General features: G+C 44.9%; 1 protein-coding gene across 2 annotated transcripts in view; it reads left to right on the top strand.

Moving 5' to 3' along the window:
• Positions 1 to 4,186: 4,186 nt before the first annotated feature.
• Positions 4,187 to 9,628, top strand: part of FUOM (fucose mutarotase) — a 39,392-nt gene continuing 33,950 nt past the window's right edge. For both annotated transcript variants that reach the window (XM_043986569.1, XM_043986570.1), the window contains exons 1-2: positions 4,187 to 4,316; positions 8,404 to 8,472. In XM_043986569.1, coding sequence (XP_043842504.1) covers positions 4,232 to 4,316; positions 8,404 to 8,472 — 154 coding nt within the window. In that variant the 5' untranslated portion in view covers positions 4,187 to 4,231. The remainder of the gene's footprint in view (positions 4,317 to 8,403; positions 8,473 to 9,628) is intronic.

Genomic DNA, 9,628 nt, shown 5'->3' with positions numbered 1-9,628 from the left:
GTTCTTTTCCTTTGTTCTTTCATGCTTTTGGGTGAATGAATATACAGCTGCGGTCAAAGATCAATACAGAAAACTACCAGGGGTCAGGGAGCGAGTCTATCAGATTTTTTTTTTTTTTGCTGGCCTAGAAGGGAATGATTGAAGTACACAATGACCCAGTGCAGATAAATGGCAGCCAGATGGCTGGCATGGATCCATAGTTCAGTCCTTGCCCTCAAGTTGTTTACGTTCTAAGCCTTGTCTCCTCTTCCCCTCTTCCAAGTGATGTAGGATGGTAAATAGTTGGTCAGATTGATCGTGAGGCATCCCAAAAGAATTACAAAACTCAGTGACTCCGTTTCCCAAGTCTGATTGAAAGACTGTGATGACCACAGGGAGAATATCAGAAAAATGGAAAGTTATCTCAAATAAAAAAGGAAAGATGGTTATATTTATAATCAGAAAATAATTGATCATCTCTTCCTTATCATAATCTCCACTTTAGGGAGCTAGCTACAGGGGAGGGCCTATCCTAATTTGGAGTTCCTGGGGGCTTAAACCAACCCCAGAGGTGGGTAACTTTTTCCTTGGAGGTGTGTTTTGGGGGTTTATGTGTCATAAGGTGAATCTAAGGACAAGTTTGGCCTTTTCTCTGCTTTTTCCCAAGTACGGGATTAAACTTGTCAATTGCAGAGGGTCTCTGAGTTTATGATATCTCTTTACTTAAGATCTGGTTTCTAGGTGTCCTGTCATCTAGGAATATTAATGGCTATTAATGGTCAATGGTCTCTGGTTACTGTCTCTGTTGATGGCGTTGGTTGATAGGGACACTCTTTTTTTTTTTTTTTTTTTAGTGAGGCAATTGGGGTTAAGTGACTTGCCCAGGGTCACACAGCTAGTAAGTGTTAAGTGTCTGAGGCCGGATTTGAACCCAGGTCCTCCTGACTCCAGGGCCGGTGCTCTATCTACTCCACCACCTAGCTGCCCCAAACACTCTTGATTACTGTAAGAACACAAACCTTAGTTTCTCTGTTAACCTTTTTAGGTACTATTGATAGCTACTATTGATAGGTTATCTATTAACCCTTTTAGGTACTATTAATAAGGACTCAAGCCTCAGTTTATCTATTAACCTCCATCACTTTTCCTCTCTTTTCTCCAGGCATTTATAGTACTTTGTAGCTAGGTGGTGCAGTGAATAGTGCCAGGCCTGGAGTCAGGAAGACCTGAGTTCAAAATAGGCCTCAGACACTTACTAGCTTTGTAACCCTGGGCAAGTCACATAACCCTGCTTGCCTCAGTTTCCTCATCTGTAAAATGAGCTGGAGAGGGAGAAATGGCAAACCCCTCGATTATCTTTGCCAAGAAAACCCTAAATGGGGTCATGAAAAGTTGGATATAACTGAACAATAACAAAACCCACATTTTTTTGATCACTATTCTTACCCTGACTTGATTTATAGTCATCTGTCTGATTATTCCAACTGGACTGAACCTCCTTGAGGGCAAAAATAGCTCATTATCCTCCAGCCCCTAGCACAATGCATTGGACTAAGTAAGGATTTAAGAAATGCTTATTGAATTTGTTGTGTCCCACAACTATTTCTGGGGATCCATTTGCACAGAATTCCTCCCCAGAAGCTCTGGCTCTCCCTGAATACCAGATGCCAGTTCCTGCTCTGTTTCCAGTGCCAAGAGGCTCAGATTTCCTCCAATGAAACAGGCTGGGACAGTTCACAGCATCCCAGCATCTCAGCATCTCAGCATTGGAACAGACCTCAGCAGCCATCGGTACAAGCCATACCTCGAAATGAATTCCCTCAGTGCAAAGCCCTGGAGTCCCCAGGGACATCAGCTTCCCGCTACTCACTGCAAACATTTCCGCTTTGCTTTCATTCGCTTGATCTCTCAGAGAAGCCAGCAGACTTTTCATAGCCTAGTCAAAGCTCAGGCTTTTTAGAATCATAAAAATATATATTTTCCCACTAAGGTCCTACTCTCGAGTCTCATTCTTTTTATGGACTTGTTCACCTCCATGTAAGCAGTTTGAAAGTCAGGTTTTTTTCATTCTCTGCACTTGTGTCTGAAGTGCCTAGTATGGTGCTCATACATATTGTGGGCAATTGACTAATATAAACGATTTCTTGATTGAGCGATTAATTATAGCCTGGAGCCCATCCTGGGTCAAAGACAAGGACAGGAACATGCTGGTTTTGGCCGGTGAACTTGTCACCTAGAAGGCCTAGAGTCCTTGATGTTGTAATGATTGGAATAACGCCACCTGCTGGAGACTTACTGTAGAAGAGTTCCACCCATGAAGCGAAGGTCTTTGAGGGCAAGACCAGGAGTCTTTTCTTTGGCATCAGGAAGTGTCGCGGCCTAGTGGGAGGAGGAAGGAAGAGACTGAGGCACTCTTCCTGAGGACGCTGGTGGAGAGGGGAGCTAGAAATGTGCTCTCCCTTTAATAGATAGGAATCTAGGCCTTTTCTTCTCTCTTTACCAAACTCTTATTCTCCTTAATAAATGCTTAAAAGTCTAACTCTTGCTAAAGCTTATAATTTATTGGCGACCACTCATTAGATATTTTAGACAGTTTAGCTAGAATTTTAGCCCTTAACAATGTCCACCATTCCAGGACCAGTCTCAGAGTGTTTTAGCCACTGGAGGAATGTTTCTGTGTACTCCAGCCTCTCCTTTGGGCCACTGCAGCTCACGACTCCCTCCTCTGAAGGGTTTCAAACTGTGTTGCATGAGGGAAGATCTGTCCCAGCGAAAATTGTAGCGAAAGAGATTAAACCTGTGATTTCACAGGTATGGCAACTTCCAGGCGAGCAAACTCCCTCTAGCAGGGCCTACCATTAAGCACCTTTCTGGCAATTTCCATCCTTAGTTGTCCAGAGAAGAGGTGTTAAACACAAGGCACAAAGCTTCTGATGCAATTGGGAAATATTCAACAAAATAAAAATACAGTAGAGCTTAGATAATGTTGATGTGTCATTTTCTAGGGCAATATTTACCTTCAGAGATCCTTGTGTACAATTCAGTGACACCTCTTCCCCCTCTCCCCACACTTTTATTTGAGTTTGACACCACTGGTCTAGATCACTGGGACAGCCAGTTACTTGGTAGGGGGTCACACAGACAGTCTATGTATGTAAAAGATGGAACTTGAAAACCAGGACTTCCCGTTGCTTTAAAGTCTGGTCTATATTCATTGTGCATTACTCCTTCTAAGATTTAGACTTGTAAGGGACTTAGAAATTAACTAGTCCAGCCCCTTCATTTTATGGGTAAGGAAACTGAGAAAAGATGCAGTGACTTGCTCAAAGTCACACCGGTAGTAAATGGTGGAGAGATTAGAACTCCGGTCCTGTGACTCCAAGGCCTCTTTCCCCTGTATTGCCTTGAAAATTTGAAGCAAAACCGATATCTTATAGCTTTATATTTGTTCTCCGTGACACAGGTGGGAGTGAAGGATCCATAGATGGATTGGGAACCAGACTGCTCTCGGACTTGGCTGCGTTTCCAGGACTCACAGGGATAGGGGAAAAGGCTGGCACATGACCCTAGTGTCAGGTCCACCGGGCTCCCCCAGCAAAAGAAATCTGGTGTCGTGCAGAAGTGATTGGATTTGTAGTCAAACTATGCGGAAGATCAGAGTTCCAGTTCTGACTAATCGGATTGGAAGTCAAGGATCTGGGTTCAAATCCTGATTCTGTTACGTTACTACCGGTGTGGCCTTAGGAACACCTTAGACTTAACCTCTTTAAGCGTCAGTTGCATTAGACGAGATTGCCCTGGGATCAAGACCCCTTCCCAGCTCAGCGCTCTGTGATTCTTTGAATACAACCTCAGCTCCCTTGGTGCGTGTCTGGGTGGCCACTGTCCAGCTGGTGATAGCAGCCCCAAGACTTCCCAGCCCTCAGGAAGTCGGCTCAGTTTCTAGACCCCCTCCGGCCGAGAGAACTCTGGACTTGCTCTGTCCTGTGGGCAGGGGCAAGGGCAAGGCAAGGGGCGGGGGCTGGTGATGCTTTGGGACGGGCACGGACGGGTGGAGGTCAGCCAGACCAGGGGCTCTTTTTTTTTTTTTTTTTCTATTTTATTTATTTATTTTTTAAATCTCGCCGCCCCATCCCTCCGAAAATGAAACCATTTCCTGCAGCTCCCGAAGGTCCGCCCAGTCCCCACCCCCCCAGGCTGGTCCCAGCCCACTCGCTCCCGACGTGCAGGTGGCCCAAAGTCTCCCGGGATCATGGTAGTGCTGAAGGGAATCCCCGCACTGCTCTCTCCGGAGCTGCTCTTCGCCCTGGCCAAGATGGGGCACGGAGATGAGATTGGTAAGAGCCCCCAACGCCCGGCCTGGGGCTGCCCAAGAGGCTGGGGGGCGGGCGGCAAAGTGGCCCCGAGTACCTGGACTGGGACGGCAGAACCCCCTCGGCCACAGGTAGCCAGCCCCGTGCGTATCGCTCCCTCCTGAGCCGCAGCGTGCACTCCTTCGTCCCCGCACACAAACCCGCACCCCGCCACCCTCAGCCCTGTCCTCAGGATCCCCAGAAGGATCAACCGGCAGCTCAGGTTGGCCACAGGGCAGGAAGTCAGGTGATTGGGCCCGAGGCTTCCTTCAGCAACCCCGCAAAGCCCCGGGCTATTGGGCTATGACAGTTGGATTCCCCCAGAAGAGAGAAAGCCTTGGGGGTCTGGTCCACCGGGAAACTTCCTTGTGATCTCTTTAACCTCTCACTTTCATCTCTTCCTTTTCTTTTGTCCCCCAAGAAAAGAACTTCCGCCTGTTCAAACACACTAAGCCCTTTATTTGAAAATCCCCGTTCACAAACATTTTCTTTTTGTCCGGTTCCTTTGAAGGGGGAGCTTTCCTAGGCCATTTTAGGCAGGATTTGATTTACATGAACTCGACCTTTTTCTGCTGCTGTGTCAAGTGCCCTGAGGATCAGCTCTTCCAATTATCCACCCCTAAAATCCCCAAGCGCCCCTTCTCCAGGCTATGTCCGTGTCACTACACACCTTTTTTGTTTGTTTTTTGGTTGGGCAATGAAGTTTAAGTGACTTGCCCAAGGTCACACAGCTAGTAAGCGTCAAGTATCTGAGGATAGATTTGAACTCAGGTCCTCCTGACTCCAGGGCCAGTGCTCTATCCACTGAGCCACCTAGCTGTCCCCTCACTACACACCTTTGGCAGATGTGGCACTAGCCTGAGGAAATACAGCGGGGAGGAGGTTCCTGCTTTGATTTATATCAAAATTATGGCTTTTGGGGAAATCTTCTTATGTAAAATGAAGGGGCTGGATTAGATGAACTCCAGGGTCCCTTCTAGCTCTAACTCCCACAGGGACCAGGCACAGGGATCAGGCAAGATGATACCAGGTGGCTGTGCTATCAGCTCCAGGGAGCCAAATGTTCAGAACCGGCTTTGTGGACTTACAATGAATACTTCAGCCCTGTCCATGTGATACGGTAGATACAGTAGCATTTTCACCTGTCCCAATGCTCCGTTGTTTGGCCAATGATGCATCCACCCCAGGGAGATCTAGTGTGACTGTTCAGATGGCCTAAAAAACGAAATCAATTATTGCAAGTCAATTATTTCAGTCTTTTAAAAGAGCCTGCTATATTGAGCTTGTATCTTTCCTGCCACAATCAGCTCTTCCCTGGGAGGGAAGGTGTTTTAACCCTCTTAGCACAGTCCCCCTAACGAGGCCTGGAGGTAAGAGCACTGGCCTGGGAGTCAAGAGAGCCGGATTGTTGTCTCAATTCTATCATTGGGCTTTGGTAAGTCATTATTGGTTTATGCTGTGCAATGAATGGATCCAGTGATGTCAGAGACCCTTGCATTTGCAGCATTCTTTGGTCCTAGAAGAACCATCTGTATTGATGTATCAGTCTTTCTAACCATGGTGGGAGGACAGGGACTGATTTATATTTGTTTTTGTATTCTCAAAGTCCAGTGTCTGGCTAGTGTAGACAACTAATAACTGTTTCTTGAGTTAAACAGCTCTGATTTTCCCTTTTATATATCATTGGTTTTTGTTTTGTTTTGGATTCTGTGACTATATTTGCCTTCTCTTGACTTCCCTTCTAGTTCCCAAGGCATGTCAAATTCATCGTGGCCAAAACAGAACTCATTATCTTTGCCCCCAAACCCACCCCTTTTCCTACCTTCCCAGTTACTATCTAGGGCACCACCATCCTTCCAGTTACCCAGCTTAACTACATTGGTGAGTCATCCTCACTCTCACCCTTTCCTTATAACCAATCAGTTGCCAAATCTTGTTTCTCTTTCCACACTCTCTTGTATATGCCCTCTTCTCTCACATCACCACACCAATGCAGACCCTTATTAACTCTTGCCTATTCAAGTAGACTCAGAGTTGGTCTTGATTTCTCATATCTCTCCCCACTCCTGCCCATCCTCCAATTAAGCTGACAAGGTGATGTTCCTTAAGCACAGGTCTGATTATGGGACCCACCCCCATACATCCCCTCGATAAACTCCAATGGCTCCCTATTGCCTCTAGGATCAAATATAAAATCCTCTGCTTAGCTTTCAAAGTTCTTCCTTTCTAGCCCCTTCCTTCCTTCCTTTTTATTCTTCTATATCATTTCCTCTATAAGGTCTATGGGCCAGTCATAGTGGCTTCCTTGCTGTCCCATGTCTCATCTTGGTGGCTTTGTACTCATTGGTTCCCATACTTGCAAGGGCTCTTCCTCTTCATCTCTGCTTCTTTGGGTCTCTGGTCTCCTTCAAGACTCTGCTTCAGGTCTACCTTGTCCACAAGAGACCTTTCCTGGTGCTTACAGTTACTAATTATTGTTACCTTTGTTAATATGAATATATGGATCATCTGCATTTGATGGAGGTACCTTATTATCCAAAAGTTTTTTTTTTTTTTTCAGGGCAATGGGAGTTAAGTGACTTGCCCAGGGTCACACAGTTAGTGTTAAGTGTCTGAGACCGGATTTGAACTCAGGTTCTCCTGAATCCAGGGCCAGTGCTTTATCCACTGCGCCACCTAGCTGCCCCCCAAAAGTAATTTCTATGGGATCCTGGATTAATAGGAGCAAAAAGCCCTTAGCTCAAAGATTTCAAAGTGAACCACAGTCCCTATTTACTTTCCCCAAGAGAATAAACAAACTCAAATGCTCCTTTGAAATTCCCATTCACTATCTTCTTTCCCCAGAAAGGGAGACCTCTTTGTCTCTGATAATACCTTTCCAATTTCCACCAATCTATTCATTAGCATCTGCTTTAAGTTGAGTTGTTAAACTGATTTGTATTGTTTAACTGATTTACATTTGTAATAGGTTGATCTGTATCATGCCAATGAAGTTATTTTGTAACCTGTGAGTCAAGAAACCTTAAAAATCCTTAGGAAGCAGGGGTCTTTGAGCTTCTGTCTTAGGAGGGGAGACTCCACACATATGATCATGTGTTATATATTTCTTCTTGGGACATAATATTAAATTGATATCATGTTTTTTTGTCTCTGATCTGGTTTGTCTCTTAGGAGATATTAAAATTCTCTGATCTGGTTCTTAACCATGTTCTCTGATCTGTTATGATATTTTGTAGGAGGACAGGTATGGGAACAAATTGTAGGAGATATTATAAGATATTATAATTTCTCTGATCTATTTATTGATTCTGTTTGTAGGAGGCAGGCGGATACAAAAGCTATATTTTCATATTCAACATCTTATTATGTATCTTATACAGACATACATATGCACATGTTGTCTGCTCTATTAGAGTGTATGCTTTATGAGGGCAGGGACTTGATAATTTTTGTATCCCCAGTGCTTAACACAATGCTCGGCTTGATTATTGCTATTGATTGCTTGATAGAAGTCCTTTACCTTGCATTGTCTTTCCTGATTGAGAAGACCTGAGGGTAGGGGACCTTTTATTTGATTGGTCTAGACTTTCCTCAGTCTACCTCTTTTAGTGGTTCTATACCTACCAGCCAGCTATTACTGCACATTATGCTACAGTGGCAAGAGTGCTGGATTTGACCAGAGGACTTCTGCTTACTACATATATGAACTTGTGGAAGGCCATCTCCAAACATCCTGATGTCTACCTTCCCACTGGACCCAGATAGCTCTGGAGGAGAGAGTGAGGCTGGTGACCTTGCACTACCCTCCCTCACTTCAATCCAATTCTCAGTGCAAGTCATGACATCATCTCCTGATGCTATGGTGCTCTTTGAGAACAAAGGACAAACAATAACAGTGTAACCCTGGGCAAAACACACTAGCTTCTGGCTCTCTGTTTTCTCATCTGCAAAATGGGAGGATTGGAGATGGTCTCAAAGGTTCCTCTCAGCTATAAACCTATGTTCCTGTGCTCTGGACCATTGTTTTCCTTGTGACTGATAATGATGACTTAACACTTCCTGCCTTTTTCAGTTCTTGCAGATGCCAATTTTCCTACTTCTTCCATATGCCGGTGTGGCCCACTGGAAGTCAGAGCAGATGGTGAGTCCCTGCTTTCTTCCCACCCCATCCCCAGATACACAAGGATCAAAATGAAAAAGAAAAAAAAAATCCACCTAATCCTTCAGTCATAAGGTTTCAGATTTGTTGTCAAGTAACAGTGGAAAGTTTTTCATCTCTCTGAGATGCTTGAGGTTAGTGTAAAGGAAAATGAACATGGTATCAGAAGAAGTGGGCTGGGGCAGCTAGGTGGCGCAGTGGATAAAGCACCGGTCCTGGTTTCAGGGAGACCTGAGTTCAAATTCGGCCTCAGACACTTGACACTAGCTGTGTGACCCTGTGCAAGTCACTTAACCCTCATTGTCCTGCAGCAAAAAAAAGAAGTGGTCCAGAGAGAGGCATCTGTGGCATGCTGGAGAGAGGGCTGGTCTGGAGAGAGCTGAATTTGAATCCTGCTTCAGGTACTTGTTAACTGTATGACCCTGAGCAAGTCACTTAAGCCTCAGTTTCCTCATTTGTAAAAGGAGGATGAGAGTAACATCTAAGTTACAGGCTTGTTGTAAGGAATAAATGGTATTCTAGATGCAAAGCATCTCAAACATTAACATATCAGCTGCCACTTATTAGCTGTGCACTCCTGGTACATCATATCAGAATGTTAGACTTGGAGATTTTGGCCTCAAGCCTAGGCGCTGCCATTTACCATTGTGGGTTTTGTTTTGTTTTGTTTTGTTTTGTTTTGTTTTGTTTGAAGGGTAGTGAGAGTTAAGTGACTTGCCCAGGGTCATATAGCTAGTAAGTGTCAAGTGTCTGAGGCAGGATTTGAACTCAAGTCCTCCTGAATCCAGGGCCCATGCTTTATCCACTGCACCAACTAGCTGCCCCACTGCCATTTACTATTATTTTTTTTTAGTGAGGCAATTGGGGTTAAGTGACTTGCCCAGGGTCACACAGCTAGTAAGTGTTAAGTGTCTGAGGCTGGATTTGAACTCAGGTACTCCTGAATCCAGGGCTGGTACTCTATCCACTGAGCCACCTAGCTGCCCCCCTGCCATTTACTATTGATGTGATTTTGGATAAGTCATTCAAACTCTCTGGGTCTCAGTTTCCTCAGCTGTTAAAAAAAAAAAAAGAGGGTTGGGGTAGATGACTTCTGAAATACCTCCCAATTCTAAAGCTATGCAAAGGGCAAAGAACT

This window comes from Dromiciops gliroides, chromosome 2 (assembly GCF_019393635.1).
Source record: "Dromiciops gliroides isolate mDroGli1 chromosome 2, mDroGli1.pri, whole genome shotgun sequence".
NCBI lineage: Eukaryota > Metazoa > Chordata > Mammalia > Microbiotheria > Microbiotheriidae > Dromiciops > Dromiciops gliroides.
The sequence above is the reverse complement of the archived record's forward strand: the minus strand, read 5'-3'. Positions and strand labels throughout refer to the sequence as shown.